The sequence below is a fragment of the Anastrepha ludens genome, chromosome 5, assembly GCF_028408465.1.
Source record: "Anastrepha ludens isolate Willacy chromosome 5, idAnaLude1.1, whole genome shotgun sequence".
In the NCBI taxonomy this organism is placed as follows: domain Eukaryota; kingdom Metazoa; phylum Arthropoda; class Insecta; order Diptera; family Tephritidae; genus Anastrepha; species Anastrepha ludens.
Window position 1 is genome coordinate 48,079,002 of NC_071501.1, and position 19,417 is coordinate 48,098,418.

Below are 19,417 nucleotides of genomic sequence, written 5' to 3' on the forward strand. Positions count from 1 at the left end.
CTCAGTAATTTGCTGGCTGACGCGGGAAGTACGCTGCTGGTCTTCCGTTGCTGCGACGGCGGGTCGTAACGCACGGTTAGTGTGGGGGCCAGAATTGGCCCCGCCTCCTTCTACCTGGCGCCGTCATGGTCTAGGCGGGGGGCGGGTCTACCATTCTGAGTTCTTGCCGAGGCTAGTTGCAAATTCTCAGCGACGCCATTTTCAAAATTTCTTGGTTAAGTAACTTGGTAGCTTAGCTTCGGATTTGTAAATTTGCTGTTCAGAACACTTCCATGCCAGTGGCATTGCCGAGCAATTTGCCCATTATTTTTTAACAACGATTTTTCATATTTTTTTTTTATAGATAAAACAAGAAATATAATATATTATATTGATAGCTAGTTTGTGTCGTTGCTGTAGCAGCATAAACATTCCCCATACATCCGCGGGGGTGATGCTCGAGTGATAAGTCCTTGGCTGGATATAAATTCCGGTTATTCCGGTAGCGTAGATCCGATTGTCATGGGAATGAAGACTAATTTAGTTATATACTGGTTCACAGCCAAAATGATGCAGCAATCACTTATGGCAATATGTATTAAGGGGTAACACCACTGTACACGCTTCAAATAAACACGATTTTTAAAGAATTTTTTTGTACAGAAGGAAAGGGAAAGGAATCACTCTGATTTGGGAAGTTATTACTTATATACTAAAATACAAAACTACAAAGTTTGATCGAAAAATTTTACAAAATGGCGGCATTGGAGACATTTTTGTAATGTGGTTTCTCTTGAAGGAGCTCCGCGGCACGCAGCACAGAGGGTGCAAATTTTAATCTGGAACAAAGAAACATTTTTTTTCTTAATCTAGATAAAAATAGCTAGAGAAACACGTAGGGGATTCAAGAAATATTTATTTTTGTGGAATTAGCAAGCATTTGAAGGAAAAAACTCTATTTTGGACTAAAAAAACGGCATTTAAATAATTATAACAGTCGTTTAAATTAATCTATCGAAAAACCCCTACGCTCTTCTCTTAAGAAGGTTATTATACAGACTTAGTGAAAAACCTGATTAAAAATATTAAAAATTGTTTGAGTTATGCTGCGTGCCAATTTCAGAAAAGGTGTTTTGAGAAAAACGCGTTTAAAGTTTGGAAATTTGGAGAAGTCGTTAGGTAGCAGTCACTAACGCTTGGTAAAAAGCTTACAATATTTATGAAATAAACTTCGGTAACGTATAAAACTTTTTGTTCTGTATTAAGCTTATAAAAAAAAATCAATTTTTTGAAATTTCTACAGTGGTGTTACCCCTTAAGCTAAAATCTTGCCATCGTATTACCACCCAAATAATTTTTTCTTTCCTATTAGTGTTTGATAAAATAATATAAAAATATATATTGTATATATTGTCCATAACAAAAGCAACAACTACTTGTTGAATATATTATTATTATTATTAACCCTAGATCACTAAACTTAAATCAGTGTTATTCTGTCTCTAATGATTCGTTAATGTGTCAAAATCGCGAGACTGCAGGCGTACGTAGTCTATTAGACGATTGTGTAGTGATACAGGTTTAATACTATATTTACATGAATACTACTATTTGGTGCTAGGCTGCAAAAACATTTTGTATCCATATTGATTAGTTGGGGTAATGCATCTTGCGGCAGTTCGTGGATGGATAATATTCTCTTGATTTCTACAATGTGGTCTTACGTGGCCCAATTTCAACAAATCCAGAACTGGCGAGTTGTTAAGAAAGCCACAAGCAAACATTTTCAGAATTACGTTAAAAATAAACAGCCACTGGCCTTTTGGAGACCATGCCAGGAAGATGGGGTGGCAGTACAACAATAAATGTAGAAGCTGCAATCAAGGAGAATCTAGAAACCTAGAATCACTATCTGTGTGAGTGCCCAAGTCTGGGTGCTCTACGACATGGAACGCTGGGGGAATTCTCGATGGTCAACTTGAAAGAAATTGCAGAAAAGAAAATTGACATAGGCAGATTCATTGTCAAATCAAGTGGTTCGACTAATAAAAAGTGGTTCTACAAGTGTTTGTGCTAACTGGGTCTGGGCTGTGTCGCGCAGACAACATTTACACCAACCATCCAACAATGTTGTCTTAGCTTAGAGGCAAATTTGCTACAAAGTGCCACAAAATTAAGTAATCGGGTAATTTTTCCGCTCCTATCAGGACAACTACCTGGTCGACAAAATCAGCGATTGTATAGGATTACCCCATTTAGAATTGTCCGAATATCGTTCAAAAACCGCCACAATCGCCAGATTTAAATGTTAATGAACGTTTTTAACTTCGTTTAAAATCATTCGCTCTTCGCAATCTATTAAGCTTCTTCCTTTGGTGTAGGCGGCTTTTACTTGTAATCGAGAAGAATCAACTTTTTTTTATCTTCTAATTATATATTGCATGCATCACGCTGCATTGTTTACAATTGGTGGTGAAACCATTACAGACGTTGACAGTTTTTGCTATTTGGGAAGTATAAGCTGCATGGTGCAAAAAGAGACACAACCGAATAAATAAGGCACGTAACGCATTCGTACCGCATGCCGCCTTGACTTGGAACTCGCAAGGAACGACAAGAAGAGGCAGACCATTGATGACTTGGCAAAGGACTATCCGCAATGAAATTGGAAAATCCTTTAATGAACTATGATTTACGTCTAGAAATAGGAATGTTTGGAAAACTTTTGTTTAATCCTTAAGCTCCTCAAGGAGTGTGGAATAATAATAATAATAATATATTGCACTGTAGAATGAGTTCTGTTCATTAACTCTCCGTTGGGTTAGCGGGTCTGGTCAGACTTTTTTCGACTTGGACGTGAGCTTCCAGGTAGCTTCCTAAAACTGCTTTTTCATCGAGAAAAGCTTCGACCCGGTTGTCCAACTAATGGAGGTTTAAATGGCCGATTTCTCTAAAAGTTTTACCCTCTTAATGCAATTTAACAATCAACCGGCTTTCCTCTTTAGTTGTGCAAGACCTGTGCTTTTAACTTTAAAACTTGTAACCATAAACTGCAGCGCTTTTTATGAGATCCGATGCCAACCGTTTAAAATATAACAGGACCTTGACACATCCTATTTATGTACGATTATTTGTTTCCTTTTATTTCCCAGTATAAAAATGTTACTTTATGTATGATACTTTTCTTTATGTATGATTAAGATGAGTAGATTATAAATAAATGAAAAACATCTTGTTTTTCGTAATAAAATTAGTTGATCGTTTCGAAAACCGATTTTAATGTTTTACGCTGCACGATTAAACGTTTTAGCCATTGTATATAGTGCCTAATTGGTGTTCATGTTGAGTGGGTATGAGCTCCTTCTTCAAGTTTTGACATGCGTCTTGATTTATTTTCCACAAATGAAAGGACCTACAGTTTTATGCCTCACTCGATCGGCAGGTGGTTTTTATGAGGAGCTTTCTCATAGCAGAAATTTCACTCGGAGGGGTTTGCCTCTATTAAAAAAAACTTTCTATCATTTTGGTGTTTCGTGCCCGGGGTTTCGAACTTGTGCATTTCCAAATTATATTCACGTACCAACCCATTCAGCTATGGCGACCCACAAAGTATTAGTTTAACTAATTTTAATTTTGTTTTCAAAAAGTTGCATTTGTATCTTAGATGTAGTTTTCGAGTAGAAAATTTAGTTTAAATAATAGTACACACACACAACAAAAATAAATAGTTTTACTTTGAATCAACATTCTAAAAAATTTAACTAAAGGAATATGTAATTCTATAATAGGGGCAATAGTTGCGATCCGACACAGAAAGTGGCGCCTTCCGAAAACCGCTACTTTATTTTTAGCGAATTTAAGAACAGAGTGTCGTCAGTACATAAAATAAACAAACCTTTGTGTGCAAAATTTTTTCTATATCCTTAACTTTGTACTTACTGCCACTTATTTTTCCTCTTCTTTATATTTGTTTATTTTCTGTACTGAGTTTTGAAAAAAAAAAATATTTGTCAGTTTAGGTACATTCGAATAGATAGCAATATCGAAGTAACACATACATGAATTTAGGGCATTTTGATATGAATACGTAACTAAATCAAATTTGGTGGGTTAGTCTGGGTTTATATTCAATAGTCTATAAATTCGGTAACAAATTGCTGCTGGTATTCGGTTGTATACTGGAATATATCTTTAATTCGAGTATACCAATTTCGCATTTAATAAACGCGTAAATACATTCTATATACAGGGTGAACGATATGAAGTGTTACCAGACGCAAATCCGATGGACTATTCCATCTGGTCCATTTTGGAGAGCAAGATGAGGACTAAAAAATATGCCAGTATGGATGCGCTGAAAAAAGCGATTATTCGAGAATGGGCCAAAATACCGCTAGATCACATTCGTGCAGTATGCAACTCATTTTTTGACCGTTTGAAGGCTATAGTCAAGGCAAAAGGTGGTCATATCGAGCTAAAGTGAATATATGTTAAAATTTTAATCACTTTTGAACAATTCTGCATATCGCACAGGCTCTATGAAGTAAAATTCTATACATACAGTTTCTTAGAGTTTGGTTTTTCATCTGAAAAATTCTTACTGAAACGGAATAAAATCGAGCTTAACCAAACCTTCGTTTCAGATCCTAATCTGTCCAGGTTTTTTTTTCTTGAACCTGTCCTTTCACCATATGCTGCTCTCGCTATCAAGCACCCTCAGTTTTCACGGCTTCTACCTCGCGCTATGCGTCGCCCCATTTAAGATTGGGGATTCAGTTGGAACCGTCACGGTATCGTGAAGTTCACCAGAGCAACATAACTCCCGCTCACTTTCTGAACCGGTACGGAATATTGATAGCTGCGGTTCAAGAAACAAAATCGCAGTAACTCGCTCGGATGATGTCGAGCTCGAAATATTTAATGTATTTGCAATCTGCAATTTTTTGCTTTTTTTAGGGGATTGGTTGAGAAAAAATATTACTTGATATAAGTCAAAGAAAACCATTCACTCATATCCACTAATAGTGTGTAAATCGGTTGTCATTTAAATGGAAATTAATGGAATGAAAGCTTTGGTGTGAAATTTTGGATTATCGGGTGGGCTCTGTAATTTATTTGCGAGTGAATTTCAATGCAATTGACAGAAATTACAGAGTCTGCTCAATTTACAAAGGGTTTTGTCCTCTGGACTAAAAAAGGGGTGAATAACCACTCATTCCTGTGCCTCCTTAAACCCATCCACTCACCTTCCTTTGAACCCATCCCGTCGAAACAGCACGTTTGCTGAGCCTCCCATTAAATGAGATCGACTTCACTGCGCTTAACAAGGCTTGATAAACTGCTACAATAACAACCCTTAATTCTCCAAAATGTTTTTATAAATTTTTCAATCAAAATAGGAACTAGTTGCTTCCAAGATCGTTTTTATCTTGCAGCTTCCTCATCCCATCGCGAGCTTAGCTAATCCACAGGAATTTCCGTCAACAACCCGATAAACCGGAGGTATCATGCGTTTGTTGAAACGAACATTTATATCAATAGCGAGCTGCTTTACATCCTAAAGCTTCGCAATTTTTTTTTTTTTAATTTTCCAACGCTAATACCTGTAAGTGGCAAGTTGCTAAGTTGTTCAAACATGCTATAAAGCGCAAGAAACTAACACACTTTATTGGGATGCGTTTTTTTAGGTTTGATAAGGACGTTATACAATGTTGTATTGTTCACAATAAGATGCCTTCGCCATAAGTCAGGTGTTGTATAATTTTTTGTATTGTATATCCATGTATGTATGTATGTATGAATAAAAAAGTTACAAAAAATGTGCCGACACTTTTTGACACTTTCGTTTACATATTTATATCACATCGATAATAGTATAACGCGTTCATTCGTACCCGTATTTTCTAGCAAAAACAACTGAATTTAAATCGACCGCGAACAGTATTGTGCCAAACAATTTTCTGAGATCAACTGTCGAAAAATTCTTACCCGAGGTTCCATCCCTTGTGCAGAGAACAAATAGTCTTGTCGAACTTTACTGCATAGTCAAATACGTCTTAAAAGCGTATAATATTTATCTGTCTACTGAAATATCCAACAAAGATCCTTCCGAGATTACTGCATCTGGTGCTGCTGCAGAAGAAGAATTCGATCAAGAATATTTTAATGAGCTTGGTGGAGAAATTTACACGTCAGCAAACGAAAATGTAGAGATGTCTGATTTGATAGGCGATAAAAGCAAAGCAAGCTCACACGCTGCATTTCCAGAAGATATCGATTCGGCCCCGTTACATCAGTCACAGCTATCCAATTTGTCGGAGTTGTTCAATGATTCAATGCATGCTCCCGAGAGTTTGCATTCCGTAGCGCCTCGGAGATCTCTAAGAAGTAAAAGCAAGAGATGTGAAGTGGTTCGCTTAGATTGCCAACGCCCATCTTCTCGAATAGCAAGACCGTCTGCCATTCTCAATATTCGATCATATGTAACTGAATCCGAATACGCTTTGAGAAAACGTTTACCAATGCGCAGATTTTTAAAAATTGTCGACAACGCAGTTCCAACGATTACACTTGATCGTAAAATTACATACAGTTTCTTTGAATTAGAAAGAGGATGGGCAAACGCTGTGATGCCTAACACAAACGGAGAAATAATTAATCCACAAATGTCTATCGGAGAGAAACTTGATGAGGGCAGTGTTTTTACATCAAGTGTTAATGATGCTCGTCAACATGTGTCGTCGCTATCGCTTTCAGGCCCGACAGTAATGCAAATGACACACTCGCAATTCTCGGATGGAATTTTTGACACAGTCGAAGAGATCAGGGATGCTTTGCCGCAACATGCAGAAACTACAGGGTATATTTTATATACAATCATACATACCAATGAATTTATTTAAATAAGGGTTACGGGATAAAAACTCGGTGACATTTAAAAGTGTACATTTCCATAATTATAGGAAGCTCGAAACGGTTAATTTTAAATTTTTTATATTTGAGGAGTATCTCACCTAATTCACATTTTTCTTCCGTCATCATTTGGTTTTTGAAGCGTACAAATAAAGGGTGGTGTTCCAAATACATGTCTTTAAATACATGCAATAAAATGAGAGCATTCGAATATATATTTATATGATTTCATTTCAATATCTTAGCGTCGGTTCTTAGCCCCGTAATACAAATGGCTCGAATAATATTAAGCTCAAGTGTCGTGCTGCATAGTTCTTACCACTAGAAATTCTAATGAGGTTCAGCCGCAGCTTTGAGGCGGTTATTTATGTGACTAAGGCAGCTACAAAATATCCTTACTCATAGTTTCGGAAATATTAAATCACTCCAAAATCCGCAGTGAACTGAAACTGCAGATTGGTTTGTCGCCGACATAATCAAGTGCGAGTTTTAAAATGTGAGTCGTTTACGAAACGGATGGCTATTTTATTTCCATTGCGCTTTCTTAAATGAATAAACTGAAAATTTTTGCAAAATTCTCATCAGACTAATGCGTGGAATGATGAAGTGTGCACCGCGAGCATTGTTAATTAGCAAGGCATCCTGACGAACTTTATGCATAACGCATAGCAGTCGCAATGCGCTCTAAACTTTCCAATAAACGTATTGTTTAGGTAACAGTATTCTTTCAAAATATATTTGTATTCTAGTCAAGATTTTGGGGAAACAATTTTATTATTAAAAAATAAATGTAGTTGATGGTTCCACCTTTACGCATATTTACGTAGACTCTAAATATGTTAGTTCTCTTTACATAATAACTACTCCCAGCAGTAAAATAGTAGTGAATGAAAAAAACATAAATTTCACATAAAAAAGATAAAATCTACTTATAAATATTTAGTATTTGGCAGCATGGCCTTTATTTTTGGTTGCAGCTATATAACGAAACGATTCCTTATCGAGTCCATGAGACGCTCACATATTTTTGACTGGGTTTTCGACGGGGTTTGACTGTCATGAACGTTGGACTACAGTTCATTATTATTTTTAGGTTTGTCATACCATACCGCTTTCTCGGGCTCAGTCCAAAAGTTTTCTATATGGCTGATATCTAACTTAGTTGCGTCAGACACTTCAGTCAATGAGGAATCGGATGGTAAAGGCGCTGCACATGGTAACAAACACGCCTTCTTAAAAGTAGAGTAGAATGGGGTAAGATAGGTCATTTTTTTTTGGAGAGCTCTTGCTACGGTGTTTTTGCATTGATTTTGAAAAATAAGCAAGATTTTGAAAGGTTATTTATCTGCTAACATTTTGGTTATACTGACTTATGTTTGGCTAAATATTTTTGCAGCTGCATTCAATAAGACAAAGGTACTATTTTTCGATATTTTCAAAATCGGGGGGCACGATAGGTCACTATATGTGAGGGGAAAAGAACAATGTACATGGATTGGAAATTAACGTTTTAACTTTTATTTATAGAGTATGAACACTGCACATGTTATAAAAGTTAGGAATTTTACTTTAATTCATCACGCGAGCACGTAATGTTTCGAACGAAATTTTAAATTGTTTAGAGGCTGATCGAACACTAGCGTCATCTCGGAGTGCCATTACGTCCTGTTCACTTCGTTTCGGCGTTTTTCGCACATAATTACGCACCATTTTGCTGCAAAAACAATTAAAATTTATTTTATTCAATTAAAAGTAGTGACCTATAATGCCCCCAGACGGCTGACCTATAGTGCCCCCAAGCACATATTTTATGTTAGTGTCGATATTTTTTTTTTAAACAAAAATATCAAAAAACTAACACATTATTCGTGTTCAGCATTATTTTCTACGTAAAATAAAACTCACCTGACAAATATTTACATACATTAAATGCACTGCACCGTAGAATAAAAAAAATGCTATGTCGGAGAAAAGCTCACAAAAAACTAAACGACGCCAGACTAGGATAACTTATCAATGGTGACGGTCGAAATGACAGTCGCGAACGTTGTTCTGCACCACGTATTCAATTCACATAAGACGAGTGACCTCTGCAAAAACAGTGCGACGAAAACCCCACCTACCTATTGTGCCCCCATACCTATCTTACCCCATTCTACTCTACTTGCCTGCGATGGGCAAGAAATAAAGTCATTGATCCGAAAATGATTTTCGCACATACGCAAAGAGTCTTCTAATGAAAGCTGTTTGTTTAGCGTTGCAGTTTGACTTGATAATTAATTGGCGCGTGCACCCTATTTGGGTGTTTGGCCGCGCTCCTCTCCTCCTATCTGCTCCTCGTTTTCGTGGCGTGCATCTTGGTGTTGTTCCACAAATGGCGGACTCTATAGTTTTAAGCCGACTCCGAGCGGCAGATATTTTTTGTGAGAAGCTTTTTCATTGCAGAAATACACTCGGAGGTTTGCCATTGCTTGCCGAGGGGGCGACCGCTATTAGAAAAAACTTTCTTTATTTTAGTGTTTCACCGAGATTTTAAACATTTATCGAAAAAATGGAATAACCCGAGCTTTTAATTTAAAATTTGAAAGCCTGCTGCTTGGAAAATTTTGTAATAGAACTTATGGCAGTACTAAATAAACTTTAGACAATCTTGCTTTGTAATACCGCTACAACTTTTTACTGATGCACAATACATTTATTTGTTGCCAAAACAGTCTACAAGGGAGCACCGGTTTGCCTGAATTATTAGCTGACGACACGTTTTTCACACCGGATGCTATTCAACCTCCTGCAAATATATTGACTTTTACGGATGAGAATCAATTTGGTTCTTCAACTGTACCCCGCTCGACACAATCCAGAATTGCATCTGTACCACAATCCAGAATTGCATCTGTACCACAATCCAGAATTGCAACTTTACCTTCCATACGCGAAGAAGAATTCCAGCGCAAAATATTACGGCGTACTTTAAGGGGCGCTGAAACCTCATCAACACCTTTCCGTCATTTGGACGACAGAGTTTCGAATGACTTATTAACACTCCAAAATGAGGCAAATGATGGTAGCACTGAACTTGCCTTTAAGCCAATTAGTAGATCGTTACAGTTAGAAGCACGAGGTGGTCCACATTCTATTGCAGAAGTTTCTGAAGATCTTCCACCTAGGAATTGGTTTGATGTGCTCCGTAAACGGAAAACTAATCTACACTATGTGGGCGTGGTGCCACAAAGACGCAAAAAGCGTCACCATGTACCGATACGACCAACTGCTACTAGACCAGTCGAGAATATAAGGGACGAAATTGCTGAGAATATTAGTATATTGCAAGCTCAATTGCCAATAGGTAACTCATTTGGCATCGCGCCAGCAGAGGTTCACGCTGAGTGCTACATGACTGAAGATGTAACGCATAATTCCAATCAAGTAGAGAAAACACAACAAGCTATTATGCAACAGCCATCGCCTGAACGCTTCGTATTTGAGCATATCGAGTCGATCTCAACGATTACGGATAATCTAACAGAATGGAAACGCTTGCTACAAGTTTGTAATCAAAAATCAGCAGCATTCTTGTCATCAACTTATGCCTATGATGTGAACGCGCTTCTTGATACTGACGTTGAAGTCTTACAAATCAAAATGAATATATTGCAAGAGATTATCCGGAATGTATCTTTCAATATCACTAAGAAGTCTTGGATAAAAAATAAACGCCTAGCCGCTGTTGCTTTTTATTTTTTAGTAGAACTTCAGACTGCCGGAATTATACAACTAAATGATAATGGACAATTTGTTGGATTAATCTGATTTCATACGTAAACAAGAAGTCATTGTTAAAGTTTTGTTCTAATTTTTTTTATTCTTTTATCAATAACTAAGTGCGTTAAAAATTAAAAATTTACTTATATATACATACACATGCCCATCTACGGTCAACTAATTAGTAGCAGCACAGGGACGTAAACATTTGTTTTAGTAATAACTTTTGGGTTCCGTTGCGTGGGTAGAAACGTTTTGTTTTTTTCTTTGCTGTAATAAGCCGGTTTTTCTTGTGTATTTTAGGGTTTCGGTTTTCATCACAAAACAGTAGTATTGGTGCTAATTCATATCCTTTTTGTAATGACACCGAACTTCATGTTAGGACCTTGCGCTCTATCCAATAATACTACGTGAACCGTGCATAGTATTTTGGGTTATACAACCTTTTTTTGCTATTTTGTTTATTGTTTCTAAACATGCCATTTTCATACGATGCCTCTTACAAGTTTCTGTAGATGGCGAGCTAGCGTTGTCTTACATAGATTTAATTTTTTTTATGTTTAGTGAACATCGTTGAATGCAAGCCATAATTTTTGCGACACTCGGAGACTACCCAATTTCGGGAAAATAATCTTATTATTCAAAAATAAATATATTTAGACCCACCTTTACGTATATTTACGTACATACTCTAATGATGCTCACACTCACCAACGTAAATGTTCGCCCGTATCACCTGACACGAGGAAAGAACGATCTACGATACTACGGAACGGGACTGTGGTGAGAATTGATTTACACCGGGCTCTCATTAGTTTCATTGTGTCCGCTAATACGGGCGTACGTTTACGTTGGTGAGTGTGGGCATCATAAACATATAAGTTCAATCTACATAAAAACTACTTCGAGCAGTAAAATAGTACTGAATGAAAAAAAAAAATAAATTTGACATAAAAATATAAAACGTAATTATTATAAATATTTAGCACACCACATGGAAATTGTTTGGTATTTGGCGGCATGACCTTCACTTTTGACAACGAGTCCATGAGAGGCTCTCATGTTTTTCGTGGTTTGACTGTCCTGAACGTTGGACTAGAGTTCATTATTATTTTTAGGTTTGTTGTTGTAGCAGCATAAATATTACCCATACACGTGCAGAGAATGCATATGCGGATATAAATTCGGGTCGTTCCGGTTCGTGGAACTATAGTTCATTATTATTTTTAGGTTTGTTACGCCATATAGCTCTCTCGAGATCAGTCTAAGGGTTTCCTATGGGGTTTGACTGTCAACTTAGTTGCGTCAGAGACTTTAGTGAGTGAGGAATCGCATGGGAATAAACACGCCTTCTTAAAAGTACTTGCCTGCGATGGGCAAGAAATAAAATCATTGAACCGAAAATGATTTTCGCACATACTCAAGAGTCTTCTAATGAAACACCGCAGCTGTTTGTTTAGCATTGCAGCTTGACTTGACAATTAGGAGGCTTAAAATGCGCACAAGAATTGTCCTGACTTTTGCCATACACAACACACTGTTCGCACAATAATTTCTTTAAACTTTTATTATTTCACCGTTCGTTAAAAATTTCACGTACAGCAGAGTCTACTAGTTCAATAATAAAACGGTAACAGTTAACTTATTAAAGATTTAGATTGAAATTTAGAAAAATGTATACTTTTATCGCGTGGGATGCAAAATTGAAGATATGCATTTGGTAAGTGCGCACTACTAGTTCAGTGTCCGCTGCTGTACTCGTATATTGCAGCTGGTAAAACCACAGGGCAAAGGGCATGTCATTATAAAGGTTATCTGCCTTCGAATTATTTGCGTACTTTATGCAGTGACTAAAAATATAACAAGGAAATGATCATATTATATCTTTCAATTAGCCTGGAATTTCACCAAAAATTTGCGTTACTTTAACTAAATAATAAGAAAGAGATGGCATTTAAACCAATATCTGGATTCTTAAAAATATATTTGCTTATTATTTGTAAAAGTGACGCCCTGCTTAGAGTTGCTAATTAGTTGACCGTAGCTGCATTTGCAGCAAATAAGGGCACTTGGACTGTCGCTTCATTCCTTGTATTGTTTCATGTATCTCATGCAAATGTTATGTTTTCATACTGATATGTAGACATTAGACATAATATTTTCCTGAATAAAAAATTCTGCCTTATCAATGTTTTTAGTATCATTGCCTAAAATCTTAGCAAAAATGTACGAAAGAGATCAAACTGTTGAAATGGTGATTTCTTTGCAATTGGAATTTCTTGTCATTTGAATCATGCATACAGGTTTCTAAATAAATCAACTTCTACGTGAATTGCTCAAAATACCTGTTATGAGTCGAATATATTTTAATTAATTTTGTGTTTGTGTTTAATTTAACATTTAAGTTCTTTTATGCTTTGTATTTCCTTACTCACCGTTATTATTACTGCTAAATTAATTAAAAACAAATATACACAAATGATCACGTTTAAAGCAAATGGAGAGCGCAATGGCGGTGGTTTTCATGGTGGCCGTGGAGGTCGGGGCGGTGGTGGACGTGGAGGTCGCGGAAGCCGTAATAATTTCGGCGAGCGTAATGGTTTCAATGGGGATAGACATGGTGATGACCAAGGCTTTAACAATAATAAAGGCGAAAATGAAGGCGAACAAAAACAACGGGAATTTTACATACCACCAGAACCTACCGATAATGAGGATGAAATCTTTAGTAGCGGAATTTCATCGGGAATCAACTTTTCCAAATACGACAATATTCCAGTCCGGGTAATGCATCATACGTGCCCAAATATATAATAATTGAATTTTGTAATATATTGCCATTTTTATGTACCAGGTGTCAGGTGAGAATGCGCCGCCGCCACTTAAGAGTTTTGAAACTGCGGGCTTGCGTGATTTGGTCATGGATAACGTTCGTAAGTCCGGTTATAAGGTACCAACACCTATACAAAAAACCGCCATTCCAGTAATTATGGATGGAAGAGATTTAATGGCATGTGCCCAAACGGGTTCCGGAAAAACGGTGAGCACCAATTTTATATATAGTTTAGCCTTGCATTCACATGTGCAGTATTGACCAAAACTAAAGTACCTCTTAAAGAATTTCAAACAAACAAAAAAAAAACAACTTAAAATTTTTCATACTTCTACATCTTGTACAACAACAAAAATTATACAGCTTTTTTGTTTTATAAAAATATTGATACGAAAAATACTCATCATCATCATGATTCAAATATTAAAGGTTTGCTCACTTGTGGCATTCGATTTTTTATACTCCCTTACAAAAGTTGCAATTAAGAAGGTGAAAAAATGGAAAAATTAAATCCTTTTTGGTAAAAATGGTAGCAAAGAGTATTTTTCTAGTTAAATGGAACCAAACAGCGAACGGTTTGAAAAATAAATTTTTATTTAAATTTCAATGCCAATGATATATTTTATGGACAATATAAAATACATTCATATATGCCCATATATAGGGTTATTCAATAGGTGCGCTTCAACTTTTTTCCGATAGGGAGGGCGAACGACGCAATATTTTTTTATTTTTCGCTTGTCATTTGTAAACTTCATTAGTATACATTTCATCATGGAACGCTACACACTTGAGCAACGATTGCAAATCGTGCAATTTTTTTATGAAAATAATCGTTCTGTTGCTGCTACTTTAAGAGCATTACGGCCATTTTACGGTCCATTTAACAAGCCGTCCCGTTTTGGGGTTATGTGAAGTCATGGGTATACAGTAACAAGCCGGCGACGATTTGTGAGCTCAGAGCCAATATTGAACGCGAAATTGGTGGAATTTCGGCCGATTTATGCAAAAGAGTGGTCGAAAATTGGGTTCAACGATTGGACTTCGTAAAACGTGCACGCGGTGGTCATGCAAAAGAAATCGAATTTCATACTTAAATGTGTATGTTCAAACTCGATAATAAAAAAAAAATTAGTTAAAAAAGTCAAACCGTTTGTGTTTTATTCAAAAAAGTTCAAAAGTTGAAGCGCTCTTTCTGAAAAACGCTATATTTATGTGTATATAAATAAATATATGGTTCAAATAACAGTTATTAGCGGAAATTGCCAAGCCTGATTTTAAAACAAAAAAATGTTTCACTTAATCCAACTTATATTTTGTGAATCAATTTTTAAATTTCAAACCGAACGCAAAGTTTCGCGTATATGATCCTCTTATGTTACCCAAGCAAAATAGGGTAATGATGAATACTTTCATAGAAGAAATGGATTCATGATACATTTGATTGACTGAAAAACAAACTGTGAACATATTTACACCTTATTTTACTACGCTTTGCCCACGTAAGTTTCCAGTTTTGACCTCCAAGTCACGATTATCTTTACATTACTAACTACATTCCTGTTTTGAAAAGAGCTGATTGCTTTGCCGTCGGCGCTGGCATTCACGTGCTTTGTACATGCAATAAGCTTTTCCCAGTAGTTGTGAATGTGTCATGCCATATTAGTCCTGGGCATACTGATACAAACTCTTCAGCGAATTGTTGTTCCTCAGCATACCGTTTCGAAAATTAAATATTTTTTCCACAAATTTTTTTTCCTCTTTTATTTACTAAAAATTTCTAGAGCTAGCAACACAGTGTCTTGCTAAGGAAACCACTTACTGAGCAAACCCGGGTCTGGCACTCGAAATGTAACCATCTTCAGACTGCTCGCGCAGCTGATGCACGGGCGTCAGCTGTCTGTTAGTTGGCTAAATGACAGTCCAGAGTATTGTTTACAAGTGCGCGGAAGCATTTTGCCGAGAGTAAACGCGAAAAAAGAAAATCATTAATGGATTTCAAGCCTAATAGTGTGATTGCATTATATTTGGCTGGAAAGTCACAACGAGCGATTGTTCGAGAGCTCGAGCTCCTTAAAGTAAATAAAGTTTTTGTTTACAGCACCATTACTCCTTACAATGATACTGATAGCATCGCGCAACGTCATGGAGGTGGTCATGAAGAGACTCCAACGTCACTGAAATGGTTCAAGAAGTGAAGAAGCGATTGGAGTGAAATCTCCGACGAAGTGTCAATCAAATGGGGGAAGAACTGAAAATATCTGAACCTATCATCCGCCGAATACTGAAAAATGATCTCAAAATCAAGCCTTAAAAGATCCAAGAGGCGCCGCATGATCTCACAGCAAAGCCCCAACAAGTCGGACTTGAGAAAGCGAAAAGTTGCTTAGCTTGGCCGAAAGCGGTCAATTTCCGAACATTGTGTTTTCTGACGAGAAAATTTTTCAAATTGAGCTATTCGTAAACTTCCAAAACGATAGGGTTTATTTGACCGACCGTTCATACGAGAACTTGAGTCATTGATTAACCACCAGGAGGCAGCACCCGCCACAAGTAATGGTTTGGGCCGCTGTAACCGCAGATGAAAAAAATTAAAAAATTTACAAAAAAAAATTAAAAAAAAAGAAAAATTAAAAAAAAAATATAAAATTAAAAAAAAAAATATAAAATTAAAAAAAAATATAAATATATTTTAAAAATTAAAAAAAAAAATTAAAAAATTTAGAAAAATTAAAAAAAAAAATTAAAAAAAAAGAATAAAATTAAAAAATTATAAGAAAATATTTTATTCTAAAATTAAAAAATTATTTCTGTTATTTTCTATTATTTATTAATATTTTATTAATTAATTTGCTATTATTTGAAATTCTAAAGGATGGTGCTTTAGTTTTGAGAAATAACGCATGTCTATGAGCTATGTATATAAATATACGCCGTTTTATTTTTTTTCCCAGGCCGCATTCTTGCTTCCAATCATCAATGGCATCCTAGGAGAAAGTTGTGATTTGTCAATCGGTAAACCGCAGGCGGTAATTGTGTCTCCAACACGCGAGTTGGCAATACAAATTTTCTCTGAAGCTCGAAAGTTTGCGCTGGGCTCTTATTTGAAGATCAGCATTGTTTACGGGGGCACTTCAAGCAAACATCAAGGCGAAAATATCGCAAAAGGATGTCACATTTTGATATGCACTCCGGGTCGTTTATTGGACTTTGTTGAAAAGGGTTTCATAACATTTGAAGACACGCGCTATGTAGTGCTGGATGAGGCCGACCGTATGATGGATATGGGCTTTAAAGACAGTGTAAATACGGTGATGAATCATCCGACAATGCGACCAATGGAGGAACGACAAAATTTGATGTTTTCTGCTACTTTCCCCGAGGAGATACAGCGTTTAGCTGGCGCCTTTTTGTCCAACTATATATTCATTACAATTGGTGTAGTAGGCGGCGCGTGCTCCGATGTCACCCAAGAGATTTTCGAAGTGAAAAAATTTCAGAAGCGTTCCAAATTAATGGTAGTTGTGGATATTTCCACTTTAAAACAATGATTGTTATTTAATATAAATTTGCTTTTTTATAGGAATTGCTGAGCGAAAGTAGTGATGGCACCATTGTCTTTGTTGAAACGAAGCGTGGCGCAGATTTCCTTGCGTCCCTTCTATCGGAAACCGAATTTCCTACAACTTCTATACACGGCGATAGGTTACAACGTCAACGAGAAATGGCTTTAGCAGACTTCAAGTCTGGAAAGATGAAAGTGTTGATAGCAACATCAGTCGCTGCGCGTGGCCTAGGTAAGTAAACATGGGTCGAACACTATTTATGTTGCAATTTCTTAAATCTGAATTTTATGTTGTAGATATTAAGAACGTTAAGCACGTCATCAACTATGATCTTCCGAGTTCCATCGACGAATACGTCCATCGTATTGGTCGTACAGGTCGAGTTGGCAACAATGGGCGTGCAACTAGTTTCTTTGATCCTGATCAAAATGCGGCTATGGCAAGTGATTTAGTGAAAATTCTTGAAGGCGCATCACAGGAAGTGCCCGAATTTCTCCGATGCTGTTCAGGTGGAGGTGGCGATGGACTGGGTAGTTCAGGTAGTAGTAGGTTTGGCGGTCGGGACGTACGAAAAAATGTGCAGGTAAACAATTTTTAAATTTGCAGCGGGTGATCATATTATTATACTTAAATCAACGAATTCGTATTTTCCACTGTCATCGCATTCACATTATAATTTGTAACACCCTAAGATGAACTCTTTATTGAGTTTTCAAATGAAATGAAGTTATTGATCCATATTTCTGCAATATTGCGGTAGCTAATAAGCTGAGTATCAGCAACAGGTCATCAAAAAACTAAAAGGGTCGCAACATTGCTGTAGTTATTGAATGCGGTGAACATACCCGTAGCAAGGTACCTCGTCTAGCGCCACTCTGCCTTTAATCCATCAGCATAGGAACAACACTTTTCCTAGATTTATTGGAACACTGTCCTTAGCTGGACTTGGTGAGGCAGCTACGACAACAAAGAGCTAAAATCGCACTTTGTTATTCAACAATAGAATTAACTAAAATAGCTCAAGAAGCCTTTTCACCCTTTTGCATCACCGCTCGAAATGCGCGCTGTACTCAAAATGCCATGCATCGGCAATACTTTTATGGTTTGTTCTAATGAAAAATAATTTTACAGGATTATCAAAATTTTATTTTAAAAATATATACAAAAAAAATAATTTATTGAGAGAGTTTTTGTTTGCGGATTATTCCGTCGAATGATGCAAAAGGGTTAAATACAAATAACGAACACTTCTTCGCTTTACTATGCCACAGAATATGTGTAGCCCGTTACATAGTCATAAAACGTGACTCAAAAGAATGGAAGACTTTTGGACTGTTTCTTATGTTGGTATTAATAATATTTAATATTTATTGCTTTAATATAATAATCTGCCCACCTTTTTGACACAATCTTTTGTTTTGAAGAATCTTTTAATAATACATACAAATTCTATTTTCAGTCTGATGACAACTTCATTACCTCGGCAGGGCCTACTCCTTTGGAGGAGGAGGAAGAGTGGGATTAAAGTGACACTTCCAAATATAAATACTTATATATTTATTACACAAAAACCCTACATACGCATTCTACATATGCAGCTTGAATTTATTTGGTTTCTGTTTAATTGCTGCTAATTATTTTAGCAGACTTTATAATTGACATTTTTAACTCATGAATTTCATTTTTCTTCATTACAAAAAATTACAAGACAAAATAAATGAATTTGATATGAAAGCCAATTGTATTTTGAATAAAAGAATAGCGATGATGGGTAGTTGTTTCGTAAGACTTACTTTTATTGGTACTTGATTAATTTTCATAGGTTTACTTTTTTGAATACAAGTTTTCCATGTTCTCCTAACACAAATGAGAAAGCAAAGTTAGTCCGAAGTGCTAAGTACGTGCACGAATTTAATTGCCCTTTTTTGTAATTGACAAACTCATGATTTATTGACAAATTAATAGTTTCCAGTTATTTGCTTTAACGTCTGAAAATACAATATAATATTTTGTAAAACAGAAATGCAAATAGTGGAACATTTCACCGTTCATGTATAATATAAAATCCACTTATCTATATTTGATGTTTAGACCTGGCACTTAGCTTAAGTTATACAGTCACCCATAAGAGGGCTCATGGACGAGAAATTAAATTCAGCGATTATTATATCGGATGTTCTTTTAAGAGCTTGAGAACTTAAAATGATAATAGAAACCAGAAATATTGTTGGAATAATTTTTTATTATAATCCGGTAGATAATTGCATGGCATTTATTTTTTGAATATAGATATCTGGCATATGCTCTCGGCGGCTACGTCTAATCGACTAGTTGCGTCTATTTCGACCACTGATGGCAAGTTGCG

General features: G+C 36.3%; 1 protein-coding gene across 9 annotated transcripts in view; it reads left to right on the forward strand.

Moving 5' to 3' along the window:
• The window catches only part of LOC128865008 (ATP-dependent RNA helicase vasa), a 38,253-nt gene extending 19,467 nt beyond the window's left edge, over positions 1–18,786 (forward strand). For 4 of the 9 annotated variants that reach the window (XM_054104850.1, XM_054104851.1, XM_054104852.1 and 1 more), the window contains exons 5-6: positions 5,887–6,838; positions 9,606–12,974. In XM_054104850.1, coding sequence (XP_053960825.1) covers positions 5,887–6,838; positions 9,606–10,701 — 2,048 coding nt within the window. In that variant the 3' untranslated portion in view covers positions 10,702–12,974. Of the gene's footprint in view, positions 1–5,886; positions 6,839–9,605; positions 12,975–13,147; positions 13,438–13,507; positions 13,694–16,440; positions 17,005–17,069; positions 17,284–17,348; positions 17,636–18,511 lie in introns of those variants that run through there. The other 5 variants (XM_054104853.1, XM_054104854.1, XM_054104855.1 and 2 more) reach the window with 3 other exon arrangements.
• Positions 18,787–19,417: the final 631 nt, after the last annotated feature.